A 23,404-nucleotide genomic window follows, 5' to 3' on the forward strand; every position below is an offset into this window, starting at 1 on the left:
CAGGTAGGACTTTATTTAACTAATGTGTGACTTCATGATAATGTCACGTTCCTGACCTGTTTTATGTTATTTTTGTATGTGTTTAGTTGGTCAGGGCGTGAGTTGGGTGGGCATTCTATGTTTTGTGTTTCTATGTTTAGGTCACTGTAATTAGCCTTATTTGGTTCTCAATCAGGGACAGGTGTTTGACGTTTTCCTCTGATTGAGAACCATATATAGGTTGGCTGTTCACACTGTTTGTTTGTGGGTGATGTCTTCCGTGTCTGTGTCTGTGCACCACACGGGACTGTAGCGGTTGTTCGTTCGTTTGTTATAGTCTGTACCTGTTCCTGCGTTCTTCGTGTTATATGTAAGTTCTCATGGTTTAGGTCAGTCTCGTCATTTTTTTTGTTATTTTGTAATCGTTCCAAGTGTTTGTTTTCGTGTTTCGTCGTTTGCTTAATAAATCATTATGTATTCACAACCCGCGCATTTTGGTCCTCCATCCTTCTCTCTTCTCCTCGTCCGAGGAGGAGGAAGATCTAGACACCGTTACAGATCACCCACCCACCTAGGACCAAGCGCGTGGGAGAGCGCAACAAGTAACCAGGACTCGTGGACATGGGAGGAAATATTGGACGGAAAAGGACCCTGGGCTCAACAGGAGAATATCGCGCCCAAAGCTGAGCTGGAGCAGCGAAAGCAGAGAGGCGGCGATATGAGGAGCTAGCACGGAAGCAGGAAAGATCTGGGCTACACTACATGGGAGGAGATCGACAGGTGGTCGATCGACCCAGGGCGATGCCGGAGCCCGTCTGGGATTCTCTGGCGCAGTGCGAGGAGGGATACCGGCGAATGGAGCAGCACGACGACGCGGTAGGAAGCCTGTGAGTAAACCCCAAAAATTTCTTGGGGGGGGCTTAAAGGGAGAGTGGCGAAGTCAGGTAGGAAACCTGCGCCTACTCCTGTACTTACCGTGGAGCGAGAGTACGGGCAGACACCGTGTTACGCAGTAGAGCGCACGGTGTCTCCTGTACGTTGTGCATAGCCCGGTGCGGTTATTCACCTCCCCGCACTGGCAGGGCTAGATTGAGTATGAGCCGGATGTCATGAAGCCGGCCCTACATATCTGGCCACCAGTGCGTCTCCTCGGGCCAGCTTACATGGCACCAGCCTTACGCATGGTTCCCCGGTTTGCCTACATAGCCCGGGCGACGGGAGAATACAACCAAGTAAGGTTGGGCAAGCTCAGTGCTCAAGGGAGCCAGTACGCCTGCACGGTCGTATTTCCGGCGCCACCTCCCCGCCTCCCAGGCCCAGAGCTTATTTATTATAATTCTTTTAAACAAGTAATTTTTTTCATTTCACTTCACCAATTTGAACTATTTTGTGTATGTCCATTACATGAAATCCAAATAAAAAAATATTTAAAATTACAGGTTGTCATGCAAAAAAAAWTWGGAAAAACGCCAAGGCGGGTGAATACTTTTGCAAGGCACTGTATGGAATCATTTARTAACTAAAAAAGTGTTAAACAAATCAAAATATTGTTTTTTTTTGGATTCTTCAAAGTATTCACTMTTTGCCTTGATGACAGCTTTGCAGACTCTTAGCATTTTAAAATAAGGATGTAACCTAACAAAATGTGGAAAAAGTCAAGGGGTCTGAATACTTTCCGAAGGCTCTGTACTTCCATTCATTTTTTCAACTGGTACCCCCGGACCTTCAGACGGGTATTCTGAGGACTGTGGGCGTCCTAGAGCAAAATAACCAACATGTACATGTTCGTGAGAGTCTCGCCATTCCACGGAAATATTAGTGTGTAGTTTAAACTGTTTGGACGCTACAGACAGAAGTTGGCAGATTGGCTGTACCGACATTAGACAGAGTCCTAAGACGCTTGTGGGGGGTCGTAGAGCAAAACATGTTCGTGAGAGTCTCATCTTTCCATAGARGGGTCATAATAGTTTGTAGGCCAAACCGTTCTGGTGCTRCAGATGATTTTGTGAGAAGATTGAAGGTTCCCTTCTATTAGAAGCACCTGATGCAGGCTGGGTGAAATGAAATTAGGGCTTATCACAAACTTGAGTCCGCATGCCAGGGAGGACTGATTCAATCGCAGAGGMAGATGACCTGGTGGGAGCAGAGGCTAATAAGTAGAGACCTGCCAGTCATAAGGCAGAGTTGGGTTAGAGCAGTGAACAGGGTCACCAAACAGAAAATATGCTCCACTTCCTTAAAGAATGTAAATTTCAGAGCATCTGTGCATAACACTGAGGCTCCATCCCACATAATTAAGTCATAATTAAATATTGCTTGCTAATATGGACAAATGCAAAGACAAATCCAACATGTTGGCATAAAATGAAAGTAGAGTGGTGGATCTCAACGTGTGAATGAAACGATAAATACGGGCGCACCTGAGATCTCTCTCTACAGCAGCGTTTTCCAAACTCGGGGTGCAGGTTTTGCTCTAGCAATACACAGCTGATTCAAATAATTAACGCTTGATGATGAGTTGATTATTTAAATCAGCTGTATAGTTCTTGGGCAAAAACCAAAACGTGCAAACCTTGGGTTCCCCAGGACCGAGTTTGGGAAACGCTGMTCTACAKAAAAAGAAAGTCCAGATTCCACATGGGAAATAAACATAGACAGCCTTTATAAGTCAAAGCCAGTGGCAGAACAATTGGAAAACAGGCTACAGTAATGCTTTWATAAGATATAGAATCTCCAATTGCAATTAGGCCTAACTTAAAGAACACAGGTGGTAGAGAGCCAGTCAGTGTGGGTCTGTGAAGTTCACATCTGCACAGTATTGTGTTTTTATTCTACTATTATTTCCTAGTATCATTGTTACCAGTCATTGCATTAAACAGTGACACATACAATGAAACACATACAGTACAGTACATGAAAAGTTCACAAGATGAGGACARGAAGAGGCGACGATGCCCAATGAAACAAACATGTAGGTAAACCACTGCAGACACCAACCCAGGCACAYCTAAGCTGTAGCTAAATGCAAACCCGTCTCCATTTAGCAGCCAATAACACTATTAGTCTCACACACAGAGTGTATCTCAGTGAAATCGTTCATTTGGATGAATATCAAGACACTTTAGGCCCTTGAAAAGTCCACTAAACAGGGAAWAAACAGGAGATGAAACACAAAACAGTTGTATGACTCACATTGTAAATGAGATGCTGAATACAGTAGCATACACAATAAAATCGATCAAATGAAATTGCCTTCCATTGCATTCTCTTCACTATTTTGAGACCACATATTACCAGAAGGAATCAACAAAATGCCCAAGATGCACTTCTCATAAGCTGTCATGAAACACAATGTAAAGATATAAAGCACAATGCCATAGCCTACCATTGCATTCATTGAATGCACTGAGCTAACCTAACTTCTTCGGGATAGGGGGCAGTATTCGGAAGTTCAGATGACTGAGGTGCCCAAAGTAAACGGCCTGTTACTCAGGGCCAGAAGCTAGGATATGCATATAAGTAGTAGTATTGGATAGAACACACTCTGAAGTTTCTAACACTGTTAAAATAATGTCTGTGAATATAACAGAACTGATATCCCAGGCCAAAACCCGAGGAGAATCCATCCGGAATTTCTTTTTTGAGGTGACCACCATTTAAAATGCCTGTCTATGGGAACATCAAAGGAATACCTCCCGGATTGCAGTTCCTATGGCTTCCACTAGATGTCAACAGTCTTTAGAAAGAGTTTCAGGCTTGTTCTTTGAAAAATGAGCTAGAATTTGTAGTTTTTCTAGGTGGCTCTCATTTTGACTGTAGTGTTGTTGCGCGCGTGGATGAGGGCGCGGACTTCATTATTTATCTCAGTTTATTGAACACACTATTCTCCATCTTAAATTGAATAGTTTACTTACATATTAGGGTACCTGAGGATTGATTAGAAACGTTGTTTGACTTGTTTGGACAAAGTTTATTGGTAACTTTTGGGATTCCTTTGTATGCATTTTGGACAAGTGGAACAGGTGGATTACTGAATCAAGCGAGCCAACTAAACTGACTTTTTTGAGATACAAAGAAGGACTTTATCGAACAAAACAACCATTTGTTATGTAGCTGGGACCCTTGGGATTGCAAACAGAGGAAGATCTTCAAAGGTAGGTGATTTAGTTTATCGCTATTTCTGACTTTTGTGTCGCTTCTGCTGGTCTGGAAAATGTTTTTAATGCTTTTGTGTGGGGGGCGCTGTGCTCAGATAATCGCATGGTATGCTTTCGCTGTAAAGCCTTTTTGAAGTCTGACAAAGCGGCTGGATTAACAAGAAGTTAACCTTTTAAACTATATAAGACACTTGTATTTTCATGAATGTTTAATATTACAATTTTTGTATTTGGAATTTTGCGCTCTGCAATTTCACCGGATGTTGTCGAGATGGGGAGCTAGCGCCCCACCTTTCCCAAAGTTAACCAAATGTTAAATTCTGAACAAAAGGGTTTGACAAAGAAAACAAACGGTCAAGCACATTCTCACAGCAATCAATTAATTCCCATCACAAAACATCACCCTCGCTGTGTAAAAAATATACTTTCATAAACTGATTTTATTTAGGGCATGTTCTTGTTGTTTCAGCTTTAAGATTTCCATGGAAACAAAGGGCCTGCTTAAGGAGAGGAACTTTCCCTTAATTTTCTCCTGACAGTGGAACCGACACACACACACACACACACACAACACACACCACACACACACACACCACACACACACCACCACACCACACACACACACACACACACACACACACACACAGATCTTAAGACATGTCCTAGATGGTAAAGTAATTACTGCTGCAAAGTTGTAATTAGTAACAAAACAGACAATATAAAGGTAGATACTGTAATACACTCATATTGCCTTGAGCTCAACACTGTACAACTGCAGTTGAACATGCTGGCATTTCTACCTCAGTTTAACCAAGTCGTGTCTGATAGGAGCAACTGTTCGCCCCCTGGACCATTTGCCAGACGGGCCGAGTGGTCCCAGCAGTGCTCTGTCTCAGGGTCAGTCTGGTACAGACCCCATTGGTGTTCTCCAGGGCCCTATGAGGACAAACACACACAAACACGCTCACMGAGGCACACACACCCAGACATTGGTATGCATGCATGTGCACAAGCAGAGACACACACGCATGCTCACGTACAAACACAACCACACACACACGCAAACACACAAGCTTAATACATCCTTTCACTGTTAGCAGTGGAAACAGGTCTACTCGGACAGCAGTGTAGTATGTTACACCAGCTATTCAATATCGGTGCGAACGCCATTTCATCGAGTCGCCAAGTGACAGTTCAGTCATTCAGTCAGGGTGATCTTTCAGATGATCGCTGCTCTATTCAGAGTGACGTGTTGTTATCATTCAATTTAAGTTGACAGGAATTTCCACAATAACAACTGATGTACTCTCCTATCTGGGATTGACATCTCCTAGAATTTGAAGCAGAAGTAGGATCATCATCAATGCTCTTTCAAACACCTTCACAGTTCACACAATTCACTTCAACATCCTCTGTTCTGCTGGCTGTTCACTTAAGGAACACTGTCACTGTGAGATAGAGTAGGAGCACAGCGCGTATTTCAAAGACATGGGAATGCAACAACAACAACTATATATTGTATTATGTAATGGCAAACAGAGGATAGCACAGCTATTGTCTTAAGACATTTCCACATTTCAAAAACCTATTCAAATTTAGATCAAACAAACAATTCATTCCAGACAATTCTACAGACACAGGAGTGTTCTGATATCAGCACAAACTGCCTACACCATGTCAACAGACGCCTTCACCACACACTGCATGCTCCCATCAAATCAAAAGGAATCCAACTGTCTAACTCACCTAAAAGCATGCTTGCACTATGTAGTGTKACCGTGAATACGCCTGAGTACATCCCATGCAACTCCCCTCCTGGTCCACATTGGCATTCTGCTGTCACTGCTGGCTCTACTGTGAGGACAGGGGAACACACGCTGGGGCGCGGTGGGGGGAGGAGGTGGCTGGTGCCAGGGAGAGGGGAGGACTACTGTGCTAACTGCCAGACTCACCCAGACAATAAAGCAGCTGTCAGTGGAGCAGCAGCCACAGCAGAGGTAGAAGCTAAACTGTAATATGTAGGAGGTACTAGGTAGGAACAGTTACTGTAGGAGGTAGGAGGTATGAAGGTACGAGTTACAGTAAGAGGTAAGCGGTAGGAGCAGGCACCGCATAAGTTACAAGGTAAGATATAAGAGGTAATAGTGAGCGACTGTAGAGGGGTAGGAGATAAGAGCTACAGTAGGAGAAAGGAGGTAAGAGGTAGTATATAGCATATTTGAGGAAAAAGGTAAGACGTAGAAGGAGATCAATCAGCCTAGGAGGAAAGAGATAAGGTGTAGTGACAGTAGGAGGAAAATATATATATTTTTATTTGTAACCTTTATTTAAGTAGGCAAGTCAGTTAAGAACAAATTCTTATTAACAATGACGGCCTACACCGGCCAAACCCAGACAACGCTGGGCCAATTGTGTGCCGCCCTATGGGACTCCCAATCACGGCCGGATGTGTTACAGCCTGGATTCAAACCAGGGACTGTAGTGACGCCTCTTGCACTGAGATGCAGTGCCTTAGAATGCTGCGCCACAAGGTTGGAGGCTGAATCTAGGAAGTAGGAGGTAAAAGTTAGGATGTAAGAGGTAGGATGTAGGAAGAAGGATCAACAGTAAAGGAGATGGTCACCTTCACCGGTGTAACCACAAGAGCCACAATCAGAAATATCTAGGTCGCTTCACAATAGTTTTCAGATAATGGGGGAAGGGGAGTGAGTACAACAAAAGCATCAAYCTTCAATGGCGTAGATTTAAGGGCTGAGTTAATCAGTTTTATAAGTTCTGCTCCTGGCGTTCGTTCCCKGAGAATAGGACTTCAATCAGAGCTGACCCACTGCCTCTCTGTTGCTATGTGTCTAGTTGTGTATGGTGAGCAGACACACACAGACACACAAAGGTGGCATTAGCAAAGGACACTGTGTGATAGCATGCTAGGAGGACACCTTTATACAGCAGGTGGGAGGTGGGGATGACACAGGTATATAGCTAGACAGTGTCCTTCATCCCCGAAAAACTCAGGTAATACTTTTATTTMAAATGTATTTTCTTCACATTATAATCGCATAGACAAAATCGAAAGTGTCACACAAGCATGAATCAAATCAAAGTTTATTTGTCACGTGTGCTGAATACAACAGGTGTAGACCTTACAGTGAAATGCTTACTTACAGGCTTTGTCCAATAGTGCAAAAAAGGTATTAGGTAAACAATAGGTAGGTAAAGAAATAAAACAACAGTAAAAAGACAGGCTATATACAGTAGCGAGGCTATAAAAGTAGTGAGGCTACATACARACACCGGTTAGTCAGGCTGATTGAGGCAGTATGTACATGTAGATATGGTTAAWGTGACTATGCATATATGATGAACATAGAGTAGTAGTAGCGTAAAAGAGGGGTTGGCGGGTGGTGGGCGGGACACAATGCAGATAGCCCGGTTAGCCAATGTGCGGGAGTACTGTTTGGTCGGCCCAATTGAGGTGGTATGTACATGAATGTATAGTTAAAGTGACTATGCATATATGATAAACAGAGAGTAGCAGCAGCGTAAAAAGAGGGGTTGGGGGGGGGCACACAATGCAAATAGTCCGGGTAGCCATTTGATTACCTGTTCARGAGTCTTATGGCTTGGGGGTGAAAACTGTTGCGAAGCATTTTTGTCCTAGACTTGGCACTCCGGTACCGCTTGCCATGCGGTAGTAGAGAGAACAGTCTATGACTGGGGTGGCTGGGGTCTTTGACAATTTTTAGGGCCTTCCTCTGACACCRCCTGGTGTAGAGGTCCTGGATGGCAGGCAGCTTAGCCCCAGTGATGTACTGGGCTGTACGCACTACCCTCTGTAGTGCCYTGCGGTCAGAGGCCGAGCARTTRCCGTACCAGGCAGTGATGCAAACAGTCAGGATGTTCTCGATGTTGCAGTTGTAGAACCTTTTGCATCATCTGTGGATCTGTTTGGGCAGTATGCAAATTGGAGTGGTCTAGGGTTTCTGGGATAATGGTGTTGATTTGAGCCATTACCAACCTTTCAAAGCACTTCATGGCTACAGACGTGAGTGCTACGAGTCTGTAGTAATTTAGGCAGATTGCCTTTGTGTTCTTGAGCACAGGGACTATGGTGGTCTGCTTGAAACATGTTGGTATTACAGACTTAAATCAGGGACATGTTAAAAATGTCAGTGAAGACACCTGCCAGTTGGTCAGCACATGCCCGGAGCACACGTCCTGGTAATCCGTCTGGTCCCGCAGCCTTAAATATGTTGACCTGTTTAAAGGTCTTACTCACGTCGAGCTGATGCTCTCATGCATGCCTCAGTTTTGCTTGCCTCGAAGCGAGCATAGAAGTGATCTAGCTCGTCTGGTACGCTCGTGTCACTGGGCAGTTCACAGCTGTGCTTCCCTTTGTAGTCTGTAATAGTTTGCAAGCCCTGCCACATAAGACGAGCGTCGGAGCCGGGTGTAGTATGATTCAATCTTAGCCCTGTATATTGACCTTTTGCCTGTTTGATGGTTCGTTGCAGGGCATAGCAGGATTTCTTGTAAGCTTCTGGGTTAGAGACACGCATCTTGAAAGCGGCAGCTCTACCCTTTAGCTCAATGCGAATGTTGCCTGTAATCCATGGCTTCTGGTTGGGGTATGTACGTACAGTCACTGTGGGGACAACGTCCTCAATGCACTTATTGATAAAGCCAGTGACTGATGTGGTGTACTCCTCAATGTCATCGGAAGAATCCCGGAACATGTTYCAGTCTGTGATAGTGAAACAGCATCTGCTTCATCTGACCACTTATTTATAGACCGAGTCACTGGTGCTTCCTGCCTAMATTTTTGCTTGTAARMAGGAATCAGGAGGATAKAATTGTGGTCGGATTTACCAAATGGAGGGCRAGGGAGAGATTTGTATGTGTCTCTGTGTGTGGAGTACAGGTGATCTAGAATTGTTTTYCCTCTGGTTGTACAATTAACATGTTGATGGAAATTTGGTAGAACTGATTTAAGTTTCCCTGCATTAAAGTCTCCGGTCACTAGGAGCGCCGCCTCTGGGTGAGTGGTTTCCTGTTTGCTTATTTCCTTATAAAGCTGACTGAGTGCAGTCTTAGTGCCAGCATCTGTCTGTGGTGGTAAATAAACAGCCATGAAAAGTATAGCTGAAAACTCTCTAGGCAAGTAGTGTGGCCTGCAATTTATCACAATATACTCTACTTCAGGCGAGCAAAATCTAGAGACTTCCTTAGATTTCGTGCAACAGCTGTTGTTTACAAATATGCACTAACCCCCCCCCTCGGGATTGACAGGGGTGTGCTCAAGTGTGGGGGACCAATGGGAAGTGGGCCGCAATCACACACTATTGGCCAGACGTGTGTAGTAGTACACACACCACAGTCCCTGTCCATTGTCACTCAAAAATTGTATTTTAAAAATAATGGCCACCTAATATTTGAAAATACGCACACACTGTGCATGTGCAGGCCGGTGTGTGTGTGTCGGGATTGGCAGGGGGGGTGTCAAAACTATAAACATAACAGAATAGTCAATTTCTCCTCCGAGAGGCGAACCCAGGACCTTCAGATTGGTCGGATAACTAGTTACCACAGCCATAAAGTCATGAACCCTGCTTATTTCTACCATTTATCTTCTTAAAATCGGATTTTAAATCTAACCTTAACTTCAACCCTAACCTTAATCACACTGGTGACCTTATGTCTAAGCCTAACCTAACCTTAAAATATGTATTTTTTAAATACATGAATTTGTGTTTGTGGTAACTCTTCAGATTCCATGGCGGTGGCGTTAACGCTTACGCTATGAACCCTGTCATGAACACATCTTGACACACTTTATATGGACAGTATGGTAATAACAGGAAACTTTTGTCGTTGTTCATTCACTCAATACTGATTGAACGTTTATTTTTCTTGCTTGGTTAAACGGGATCTTTAGTGACCACAGAGAGTCAAATCACCCTTTCAACATACCATCTGARAGACAGCACCCTACACAAGGCAATGTCCCCAATCACTGCCCTGGAGTATTGGGATATTATGTATTTTTTTAGACCAGAGGAAAGGGTACCTCCTACTGGCCCTCCTACACCACTTCCAGTAGCATCTGGTCTCCCATCCAGGATCAACCCTGCTTAGCTTCAGGAGCAAGCCAGCAGTGGGATGCAGGGTGGTATGCTGCTGGTGGTATGCTGCTGGCATGTAGAAAAATGTCACATTGATAATCAAATTAGCAAGCATGGCATTTTCAAAGGTCACGCAAGGACGCGATGATGTTGGTCTAGTTTAAACTGGGTGCCTAGCAAACCCCTGGCTACTTTTTACTTCAGGTTTTCTGGAATATGGATTTATTTCAAGGCCTACCTTCAAACTCAGTGCCTCTTTGCTTGACATCATGGGAAAATCAAAAGAAATCAGCCAAGACCTAAGAAAAAAAATTGTAGACCCCCACAAGTCTGGTTCATCTTTGGGAGCAATTTCCAAACACCTGAAGGTACCACGTTCATCTGTACAAACAATAGTACACAAGTATAAACACCATGGGACCATGCAGCCATCACACCGCTCAGGAAAGAGACGCGTTCTGTCTCCTAGAGATGAACCTACTTTGGTGCGAAAAGTGCAAATCAATCCCAGAGCAACAGCAAAGGACCGTGTGAAGATTCTGGAGTAAACAGGTACAAAAGTATCTATATCCACAGTAAAACGAGTTCTATGTCGACATAACCTGAAAGGCCACTCAGCAAGGAAGAATCCACTGCTTCAAAACCGCCATAAGAAAGTCAGACTACAGTTTGCAGCTGCACATGGGGACAAAGATCGTACTTTTTGGAGAAACGTCCTCTGGTCTGATGAAAAAAAATAGAACTGTTTGGCCATAATGACCATCATTATGTTTGGAGGAAAAAGGGGGAGGCTTGCAAGCCGAAGAACATCATCCCAACCATGAAGCACGGGGGTGGCAGCATCATGTTGTGGGGGTGCTTTGCTGCAGGAGGGACTGGTACACTTCACAAAATAGATGGCATTATGAGGAAGCAAAATTATGGGGATATATTGAAGCAACATCTCAAGACATCAGTCAGGAAGTTAAAGCTTGGTCGCGAATGGGTCTTCCAAATGGACAATGACCCCAAGCAAACTTTCAAAGTCGTGGAAAATGGCTTAAGGACAACAAAGTCAAGGTATTGGAGTGGCCATCACAAAGCCCTGACCTCAATCCAATAGAAAATGTGTGGGCAGAACTGAAAAAGCTTGTGCGAGCAAGGAGGCCTACAAACCTGATTCAGTTACACCAGCTCTGTCAGGAGGAATGGGCCAAAATTCTCCCAACTTATTGATGGACGCTTGAAACGTTTGACCCAAGTTAAAGAATTTAAAGGCAATGCTACCAAATACTAATTGAGTGTATGTAAACTTCTGACCCACTGGGAATGTGATGAAAGAAATAAAAGTTGAAATAAATAATTCTCTCTCCTGTTATTCTGACATTTCACATTCTTAAAATAAAGTGGTGATCCTAACTGACCTACGACCAGACATTTTTACTAGGATTAAATGTCAGGAATTGTGAAAAAGTGAGTTTAAATGTATTTGGCTAAGGTGTATGTAAACTTCCGACTTCAACTGTGAGTCCTCAGACTGTCTTATAAAGGGAAACTTGATTGGCAATTATAATAAGCTGCGCTATTTTCAAACCCTCAAATCCATATGGTTCCCTGTGGATTCCTGACAGCAGTATTTAAAGAAGAACATCAAAGCTGTAGTGGGGTTTACCTCAAATTGAAGTCTATGTTTCTCGGTCCCCCTTGGTAAGAGCATAAATCCTTAATTTTGCAGAAAATGGGAAATGGTTTCACATTGAGAATATTGAATCTTGTATGATATCACACGGTTCAGTTTATTCTCCAAGGACTTACTCACACAATAACAATTCGGTACGAGACAGAAACGTCAGGACTAGAATACACGATTGGTGAACACCAAGCCAGAAGCACAATGATGCCTTTGAAGTACCAAACTAGAAAGTCAAATATGTGTACACAGACAAAGTGCTCAGTGCTGCTGTCGGCACCCTGAATCCCCTTTTGAAATGAAACTCATATTTAAATTTAACATCTCTCTTTAGAGAGAAGAGCCCATGGCTGCAAAAAGGAGACACACACATACAGATTGAATTCTCTGCTATCAGAAATAAGTTTACCTGAGGGTTTTTCCAGTCTAACAGAAAGGGGTTAAAGGGATAGTTCACCATTTTTGTGTGAATCTTTAGCACATGTACTGCTTTTGACTTTCAACTTTCTTTCGGAAAAATGTTTTGGAACATGTAGCAATGTTAGTGGAAATGGATTGAATCAGCTAGCGGTGCATTGAAAAGTATGAGGAAAGAGAGGTGGAAGGGAAAGCATAAAATGAGAAACAAACTTGAAATAAAATGTAATTATAACACCCTTTTGGTAAATCAGAAATAAGCTACCTTTAACCTGCTTAACAACTCCATTATCCAGTTTGTAGTGGTCATACAATACTGTTTGTCCTTTATTTCACAAACAGATCTGGTTTTCCTTCACAAACAACTCCTCAAAGGAGTCCGATTTTCACAAAGGCCCCATACAAACGTGTAGGTTATATACTCCATCTCACACAAACAGCAGGCTTATATCTTTTGAATGGTTGGTCAGATTGGAGAACCCATGTCAGGTGTGGCATAAATGCTATCCTGGGTAACCAACCCAGCCTGTAACTCCACCATCGTAATGCCATGGGTAAACCACAGCGATGACAGCAGCTGTCTTTGCTCTCCCAAGGTCTCAAACATAAAACTTGGCCAAGGCGCTCGTTTCTTGTCTTCTGTAAAACTGGGTATGTGTCACACCTTGATCTGTTTCACCTGTCTTTGTGCTTGTCTCCACCCCCCTCCAGGTGTCGCCCATCTTCGTCATTATCCCCAATGTATTTATACCTGTGTTCTCTGTCTGTTGTCAGTTCGTCTTGTCTTGTCAAGCTTACCAGCGTGTTTTTCTGTGCTCCTGTTTTCCTAGTCACTGTTTTTCTAGCCCTCCCGGTTCTGACCAGTTCTGCCTGCCCTGACACTGAGCCTGCCTGCCTGACCATTCAGCCTGCCTTGACCTCGAGCCTGCCTGCCCCCTACTGTACCTTTCGGACTCTGACCTGGTTTATGAACTTCTGCCTGTACCCAACCTGCCCATTGTATTTCAATAAATATCAGAGACTCGAACCATCTGCCTCTTGTGTCTGCATCCTGGTCTCACCCTGTGTCGTTATAGGTATGTGTCTCAATTGACAACCTATTACCTACACTAGGTTTGACCAGAGTCCAATGGGCTCTGGTTAAAATAGAAGTGCACTAAATAGGGAATATGGTGCCATCAGGGATACAACTGAGATCCAATCCATGGTATAAATTTCCCAAGGCCTAGTGAGATGCTTTTACAGTACAACCAAGCAGCATCAAATGGAAAGCTTGTGTTGTTGGTTCCGGTTACATGCATATCCTTATTTTACACATCCCCACCCCAGCCCTAATCTCCTCCACAGGTGACAAATGTAAGGAGAGGATAGAAATGGTTTAGGGTCTGCATGCGAAAGAGTGAACTCCCATTCCAAACACTCTGGCTCATAGCTGAGGAGACAGAGAGACCATAGGTTTTCACTGTGATCATTCAACAGAACAACACTCTCACCAAATGGATTCCAGACCACACTGGGCGAGGTTTGCCAAATGAAACTATTCTTGTTCTTATTTTTCAATGAAAATTCATAAGTGAATTTCCTGCTGAGCTTTTACACGTGGGTAGGAGAGTCTGATCTAATGTAAGGTCCTATAGAAGCATGAACAAGATGGACAAGTAGAGAGGGGCAGTGGAAAGTGTTTCTGAATTAAGTGACTATTAATCACCAAAATAAAAGCTATAGTTAGGGAGAATCGAAAGTTTAAAAAAAAAGAAGACCAACACAGGACTATTTCTTGGGGGGGGGGGGGGGGATTTTGCCAGCAAGGCAGTATACCCAAATTTGTAGTGAGTGCCCGAATTCGGGGGGAGACCGATATTCGTATGACTCCCCTGACTTAGACATCTTGAAATGAAGCATATACAAGCACCTCTTATTTATTCACACCATCATACCATTAACCAGAGCTGAACACCATATCTCTACACCATATCCAGTATTGTCTTAGTAAATATGTTCTGAGGCTAACATAATGCTGTCCTGTCTCCTTACCAATACAAAAGCTTGAGTATTCCCCTCAACACAACACGCGTGGTGCTGTGTGTAGACTAAGCTACTAGACATAAGTAACAGAGCTCCCAGTGAAATCCAACCGTGTCATGATCTATAATTGTATCTCCCAGTGATAATGGCCTTTCATCCCAAACAGCTGACACACTCATCAATCACAGATCACACACTCCAGCTTTCATTTCCACAATGTTCACAACATCATTAGCATTGAGCAGAACAGGACAGACCTTCCAGATAATCTTTGTGCTGAAATACCCTTTTAGCGTTGGTGGGGGTGCTGTATGTGTGACAGTGTGAATGAGTCAATGGAGTCATCGCTCTCGAACTGTCACTGTCATTTGAGCTGACGGAACAAACTATTGAAAGAGGTTGGTAAAGTGCGGTTTTGCTTTGCGTCATACAGTGCCAGATGAGAATAGACCAACGGAAAGACAAAACAGGAAGACAAGCAGGCAGGCAGACAGGTCGACAGGTAGACAGACAGGTAGACRGACCAACAATAGGTGTGATGTGCAGTGCAACGAAACCCAAAAAGTCTGGATTTATCAAACAAAGAAATGTGGTTGGGCCAACGCTAACAAACAACCAATTTGAAGGCATTTTCACAATGCTGTGTGTTTTGACCTATAGTGCTGTATAATTACAAGTTCAAAGAGTAACAAGTCCACCATTCCATTATTTTTATTGGCACCATTCACAACAAAAAAATACCCTCAATGTCCCAGTCTAACCAGTCAGAGGTGGGAACTTCTGAGAGCTTCAAGCTCTTGAAATGAACATCAAACAACATATGCACTGTTCATCAATGCAGTGTTTAGCAATTTGGGATTTGAATAATGCCAGTAATTGGGTGGGAGCCTTCTGAAACTTTCATTGGGTTCTTATTGATCTCAGGATGTAGTGCCTAGGCTTTGGCATTCTGGGTGTCACAAAATGCACCTTATTCCAATATAGTGTGCTTCTTCAAATGGCACACTATTCCCTACATAGTGCACTACTTTTGTCATTTTAGGCAAAAAAAAAGGGGCTAATCCTTAAGAGTTTTAAAAGTCGAAGCCGTTGGGGGAGGGGGGGGGGTTCCAAACTGACATATCGAAACGTTTTAAGGTGGTCACACTATGGATCATTGAACTATTTGATTTGGAATTTTAGGATCCCTTTGGGAATTTTTTTTGGCGATAATATATTGGATTTGGACTTTACTACTATAGCCCAGAGAAACACACTGAATAACACATTCATAAATGGCAACAAAGACAGTAAAAAAAAATATATTATAAGAAAAGGTTTTGAGGTGTTTGTTCTATATCTAGGACATATAAGAAAGCTCAGGAAATACATATACACCGTACCGGTCCAAAGTTTGGACACACCTACTCATTCCAGGGTTTTTCTTCATTTTGACTATTTTCTACACTGTAGATTAATAGTGAAGACATCAAAACGATGAGGTAACACATATGGAATGATGTAGTAACCAAAAAAGTGTTAAACAAATCAAAATATGTTTTATATTTGAGATTCTTCAAAGTAGCCACCCTTTGCATTGACGAGAGCTTTGCAGACTCCTGGCATTCTCTCAACCAGATTTATGACAGTCACCTGGAATGCATTTCAATGAACAGGTGTGCCTTGTTAAAAGTTAATTTTTGGAATTTCTTTCCTTCTTTCCGCGTTTGAGTCAATCAGTTGTGTTGTGACAAGGTAGGGGTGGTATACAGAAGATAGCCCTATTTGGTAAAAGACCAAGTCCATATTATGGCAAGAACAGCCAAAATAAGCAAAGAGAAATTACAGTCCATAATTTAGACATGAAGGTCAGTGAACTTGGAAAATTTCAAGAACTTTGAAAGTTTCTTCAAGTGCAGTCGCAAAAACCATCAAGCGCTATGATGAAACCCGCTCTCATTAGGACCGCCACAGGAAAGGAAGTCCCAGAGTTACCTCTGCTGCAGAGGATAAATTCATTAGAGTTAACTGCACCTCAGATTGCAGCCCAAATAAATGTGTCACAGAGTTCAAGCAACAAACACATCTCAACATCAACTGTTCAGAGGAGACTGCGTGAATCAGGCCTTCATGGTCGAATTGCTGGAAAGAAACCACTACTAAAGGAAACCAATGGGGGCTGCAAGTAGCCTATTGGTTAGAGCATTGGGCCAGTAACCGAAAGGTTGGTAGATCGAATCCTCGAGCTGACAAAGTAAAAATATGTCGTTCTGCCTCTGAACAAGGCAGTTAACCCACTGTTCCTAAGTCGTCATTGTAAATAAGAATTTGTTCTTAACTGACTTGCCTAGTTAAATAAAGGTTACAATAAGAAGAAGAGACTTGCTTGGGCCAAGAAACATGAGCAATTAACATTAGACCGGTGGAAGTCTGTTCCTTGGTCTGATGAGTCAAAATATTTTTGGTTCCAACAGCCGTGTTTTTGTGAGACGCATAGTAGGTCAACGGAAGATCTCTCCATGTGTAGTTCCCACCATGAAGCATGGAGGAGGAGGTGTGATGGTGTGGGGGTGCTTTGCTGGTGACACTGTCAGTGATTTAATTAGAATTCAAGGCACACTTACCCAGCATGGCTACCAAAGCATTTTGCAGCGATACGCCATCCCATTTGGTTTGCATCAGATGACCTGGCCTCCACAATCATCCGACCTCAACCAAATTGAGATGGTTTGGGATGAGTTGGACAGCAGAGTGAAGGAAAAGCAGCCAACAAGTTCTCAGCATATGTGGGAACTCCTTCAAGACTGTTGGAAAAGCATTCCACATGAAGCTCGTTGAGAAAATGCCAAGAGTGTGCAAAGCTGTCATCAAGGCAAAGGGTGGCTACATGGAAGAATCTTAAATATAAAATATATTTTGATTTAGTTAACACTTCTTTGATTTATTTAACACTTCTTTTGATTCCATATATATTATGTCATAGTTTGGATGTCTTCACTATAATTCTACAATGTAGAAAATAGTAAAAAATAAAGAAAAACAATTGAATGAGTAGATGTGTCCAAACTTTTGACTTGTAATGTATATATTTTTTTCATTCATTAATTATTATTTTTACACATATTTAACCCCTTTTTTGGATGACCACAAAACTACCTTCCCATTCATTTTCTTAACCAGTACCGGTTACCTTTATATGAGTCCCGTGACACTTGTGGGGGTCTGCAAAACTGAATAATCAAACTGAAACCGAACCGACCTAAAAAAGCACTAATTGCTCAGGACTAACTATAACCTTTCAGAAAGCAGACACACACACTTTCGATTGCCCATTGATTGTATTTGGCTTGAAACAGACTTTACCGGACAGAGGTTGCTCTCCGGTTTCGTGATGAAGCCAAGGTGTGGTTGAATTTATTCTGCCACTGTGGCTTCTTATTGTTTTGGCCTCAGGCCTACATATCACGGTTGCAAGGCATATAAACTAACTGGTTATAGAGCAAACAACGCAATTATAACACCACATAGGTTGTGAAATGGCTTTGTTTCCCCATTGATTTTACCCACGCACCGCTACTGGCAAAACCGAAGCTAATATTTGATCTCTAAAGACATTCCTCACATTATTCATCTAATATTTGATCTTGGCACATCACTAAATCAGCAGTATGTCGGTTGTTAGAGTTGACTTGACTAAAAGTAATTAAATTGCATTGAACTCTCATATTAACGTGCAAAGACGCACACATTTCCAAAAGGTACTCACTTCAGTTGTACTGAAATTGCAATCTGGGATTGGTACATACAATTTTTGACTGTTAAAGTAATGATATATTGCCATTGATCCTTGCATCCAGTCATTTCCATGGCACAAGGTGGGCTTAATAGAGTTCATTGTTAAGCCCTAAGAATGAATACATCACAGAAGAGACTTCAAAGATTCAATTAACCCTCCTGTTGTGTTCGTTTCATGTTAATTAATTCTGTGTTCCTTGTCCAAAATGAYCGTCCCATTATAGCTGATTATAAATCCATAAWAATACATATATTATCACCTAATGTTGTGTTAGATCTTTTTATCAACTTAAGTTCTTGTGAACATTACATGTTTTGAACTTCTATTTGCTATTTATGGCCTGTAGGCCTCATTGACCTGAGCTCATACAACTAGTTTTTGAGTAAAAAATGCATAATGTATGGATTATTTTGACTATAACAAATACTCAGATAAAACATATTGTGCTATTTATCACAGACTACTTTGTGTCAAAGTTTATTAAGGACATTTGTTTTGAAACCATTTCAACATTTTAAATAGTGGCACAAAATAACATCTGTTGAGTTCCCRGTCAACACTGACCAGTATGATTTTATTCGTGAAGAAAGGACATAGGCCCAAAACCACACATGAAAACTTTACCATATTACAAAATGTATGTCTGAACACACTAAAGAACAACAGTAATAATAACAGTATTACTAACAATAACAAACATTAAAATGTTCACACACTGTCAATCAATGGTGGTAACATTTTGTATGTTCTCATGCACATGTTGGACAATACACGGTGGTTGTTGCATGTGCCTGGACTTGGGTTATAGATGAGTGGCAGGCTCTCCACCCACTTGTGCCAAACCCTTCTGATTGCTGCCAGCTTGTCTTGTTGACGGCGGCCTGGTCTTGTATCACRGTTGTCGAAGTGAATCACCCTTGACAACACGGGTGAAATGTCTGGAATGACATAGTGGCACGACCAGACTCTGCATCCCATAAACTGGTGTTAGATTGTTTCTGGATCTGTACACGTCAGCCAAAATCAAGAGACCCACGTATGCTTGAACATCTGTCCGGTCTACCTACTTCCAGGTGTCTTTGTAAACGCGTCTTCCCTCCAAGTTGGTCATGTTTATCACTATAGTTTCGATTGACTCTGTCAGAAACAGTTTGAATCAGGATTTTATGTCATCAACCCGGGATATGGCGTATCTCGTTGGCCCTGGGCTCATCCTGATAACATTTTCAGCCGACAGCTGACCTCTCCTCTCAGGTGGGGATGAAGACCAGGACAAATTCCCATTCTTTGACCGGAATGTAACAACAACCTCAGCAGGGCCTTCTTCCTCATCACTGGATTGTTCCACATCGGTTGTCTCTTGGTCTGGATCATGTTCCGTGTTGTCTTCATCTTCTGACACTTCCTCCTCTAATGCATCTTCACTGTCCGTTTCCTGGCCTCTCTCCTCCTCACCAGTGTCATGATCAAGAACCTCACATACAGTATATCGTTTGGTCATTGTGCTGCCACATAATGAATTGTGAGCAAGGCCTTAAAAAAACTTTATATACCAGAGCTGCGAGAAAAGTTGAGATATTGTGAGAATGCCAACAGGTGCGGTTCCCGTGGGGGAAATATTATATTGGGGAAAGGTTCCCATAGGGGGTTGCCATGGAAGACAAGAAGGGGAGTGAGGTGTGTGTGTGTGCTCAAACACACATGCATGTGGGGTCTGGGAGAGGAAGTGTGTCCATCTGATGAATGGGCATGTGACTGAACCCAATTTCATACACTAATTGTAGTCTCATCCATTCATTTCTAATGACTGGTAATTTTTGACCTGGAAAACCACAGATGTACAAAAGTCAAATAAAAAAAAAAAAATGTAATGAAAATCATCAAAATGTATTTTGTGTGTTCAGATGCCCTGTGTACATTTTTCAGAGAGAAATCGGTCCAATTCGACCGGAACACAACAGGMGGGTTAACTCAGCAGAGAGAGCAAATAAAAATTATCCAGAGGAACTCACATGCACATAAAAATGTAAATGTTTGTATTAATTTCAGCCATCCGGTCTGAGGACAAACGTCTGAGAAACCCTTTCACCATGGTTCCTCCAGACTATGACCTGGTTATACTGTGGAGGAGCAGTGGACTGCGAGGCTAAAGCATCATACAAACAGGGTCCTGTTCATTAGGCAAGAAACCGAAGAAAATGGTCCGAAATAAAGGGAAATGGAGTGAAACAGGTAGGTACTACCTCGATTTGTCCAATAGAAAATGTTCATTTTCGTTTTYCCTTGCAAATTGTTTTAAAGGATTTTTTGCTGCAACCCTAATGAACACAACCTAATATAAGGGAGCCTAGGGGCGAGAATTAAGCAGACTGACACTACTTTTCAGCCCCCATAAAAGTGACATGGTGTGAGAAGGCGATATGGAGTTCCCCCCCTACCACCGTAAAGCTGATTTAAAGCTATTCTCCACATTAATACGGTGTCTATTGATCTACAGTAATTGAACTACATAAGCTTGAMGAACATAATGTATAATGCTGGACATACATTCAAATCCAGACAACATCAATAAATAMAATCAATAGGCATTAGAATTGACCAATATACTGGGTGCAGGGCAGCCACACTAATTTCTGATGGCCCATGTTGAGACAGACAGGCAGACATACAGACAGGCAGACAGATAGACGGTGTGATGTTGACCTATTGAATGAGCTTTCTGCGTAACGACTGAGAGAAGAAAACTCCAGACTCCATACAGTTCTTTCAGCAAACAAACACACACAGTCACGCATGCACAGATGCACAACCAAAGAAAATGCACACACAGTCACAAACCCTCTCACACACACAGACAGACACACACAGTCATGATTGACTGTTACAGAATACAACAGCCCTCACTCTCGTATCAACAATCTATGGTCACACGCTGTATGCATACACACACACCTTCTGATTCCCAAGTAGATGAGTAGAGTACATACACACACACACACACACACACTGTCATGGAAAACTGTAATTTATCTGGTAATTTGGGGTATTATCAACAGTAAAATACTGTGAAACAATTTACTGAAGCATACTGTAATTTATGATGTGGGAAAGGTTTGTGTGCAGTAATTCCATCCCACAGAATACAGTACAGTACCAAGTTATTGGAGTACCAAAAACATTTTGACCAAGAGTGGGTGCATGGTATTGCTGTTTCTGGCACATTAACATATTTAAACAATGCTGTACCAATTTAACTGGTATGTAGTAGTAGTGCCCCATGAAATGAAAATGTATAGGGGACAGATTGGAGTGGCATCAAGTCTTAAACCTTGTTGAGCATTTTGACATTTCCTTTTAGTCAGTTTTGCCCTGTAGTCGCTGCCAATTTGGAAGCATTTGATAAGACCTCTAGAAGTGCAAGTGATATAACATACCAAATATGAATTGATATGCTGTAATGTGTAAACACATTAGCTATCAGCCAACCTGCTTGCGCCAATCCCATATAATTACAGTATAATACTGTGAAATACAAATCCCATCTGCACTTAAAGAATTTAACTAATTACTCCATTCATTCAGTACAATTACATTAGCATTAACTTTTTTTTAACAGTATAATACAGTCAATTCTACGGCATGTATTTTACTGTGTGTCATTACTCAGTACCTCTTTGATACTGCATTTAGATTCCAGTAGTTGTACTCCAATATGAAATACAGTAACTTACTTACCACTAGCTGCCTGTCATTACTRTCAAATTCATGGCATCCTCTTTACAGTGTGCTATAAAGAGTTGTCCATGACTGTGTAATCAAAATACTATACCTCATAAAAAATTGCTTCTCAAATGGCAATACATAAAGACAATAAATCAGAAAATCTGTTGGCATACTGTAACCTAACAGAGACACTATATATCAAACACTTATTTACTCAAAGCAGGGAACAACTACAATGAAATCAATAAACTGAAAGAAATTTCAAAGTCATGCATTTGCTGTACTGTTACCAGCTACGAGTTCTGTCAAGCACAGCAGTACTGAAAACAATCAGCAACAACGGAACAGCGTCGCTCACCTCGGCTCAGTAGACTGGTCCACATATTCACACACACAACTCCTCCCTCCCAATGCTGAGTAGAATATGTGTCCTCCTATGTTAAAAGAGAGATAGAGAGAGGTAGGTGTGTGTGTGTGTGTGTGGGGGGGGGGGGGGGGGGGGGGAGGGGGGGGGGGGGGGGGGGGGGGGGGGGGGGGGGCAGAGAGAGACAGAGAGAAGAGGATCGAAGGAGAGAGAGGTGGACAAAGAAAGAGAGAGGGGAAAAGAGAAGGGGACTAAGAAAGAGAGAGAGTAGGGGAAAAGGGAGAGGAACAGACAGAGAAAGAGAAAGGGAGAGCGAGTGAGCGAGAGAAAGAAATGCTGCACTGTGTTGAGTGGTGAAGAACTAGTACGCCTTGCCTCTGAGCCTTATCGTCAGTGTGACAACACACTTTAAGATCAGCACACCTCCACAGCTCCCTAGACACTGGCTCATTTCCCCCTGAGCAAAACCCTTCACTCTGTGGGAAGAAAGAGAGAGACACGCACACACGCACAAACAAACATGCGCAAGCTGGCACGCACATGTGCGCAGGCATACACAGGCATGCACGCACACACAAACGCACACAGAGATAACCCATGCCATTAGAGATAACAAATGAGGTGAGGAGAGACTAGTTCACAGTGACACTTCTGAGTAAGTTGGAAATAAGTGTATGTATGTGTGTGTGTGTGTGTGTGTGTGAGAGAGAGTGTGTGTGTGTTTGACGTTCAGAACATGTTATTCCTCTCACTATCTGACCAAGCAGCTAACAAGCCTGTCTACCTGTCTACTCTTGTTAGTCTCTGTCATTTTTCTCACATGTACGCACACACAGTTTAAAGTGAGAGAAATCAATGACACACATGCACGTAGATTCGCGGGGCAAGCGTAGTACGCCAGACACACACACACATTTTTAAAGAGGACGAAGACATTTCCATCAAATTTCAACTGACAATTCCCTATCGGCATTTCCTTTTAAATCTCTGAACCTTTAGTGCCTGTGAGTCCCTATTAGTGGTTGCCCAGTTTAATCGCTGTATGAAGGAGTGGGAGGGCTGGGGTCTTCCTGGCGTCAGCAGGGCCTGGCATGGGATAAATAAAGCAGGACTGGCACGGAGAGCCAGGCACACAGCAAGCGAGAGCGAGAGAGCGAGAGAGAGAGAGAACCTCCT

General features: G+C 42.6%; 1 protein-coding gene across 1 annotated transcript in view; it reads right to left on the minus strand.

The window, feature by feature from the left end:
- The window catches only part of LOC111971070 (zinc finger protein 385B-like), a 113,843-nt gene extending 91,526 nt beyond the window's left edge, over positions 1-22,317 (minus strand). Inside the window, exon 1 of the mRNA XM_023997872.2 lies at positions 22,223-22,317. Within this exon, the coding sequence (XP_023853640.1) occupies positions 22,223-22,247 (25 nt within the window). The 5' untranslated portion in view covers positions 22,248-22,317. The remainder of the gene's footprint in view (positions 1-22,222) is intronic.
- Positions 22,318-23,404: the final 1,087 nt, after the last annotated feature.

The sequence above is a fragment of the Salvelinus sp. IW2-2015 genome, linkage group LG12, assembly GCF_002910315.2.
Source record: "Salvelinus sp. IW2-2015 linkage group LG12, ASM291031v2, whole genome shotgun sequence".
Taxonomy (NCBI): domain Eukaryota; kingdom Metazoa; phylum Chordata; class Actinopteri; order Salmoniformes; family Salmonidae; genus Salvelinus; species Salvelinus sp. IW2-2015.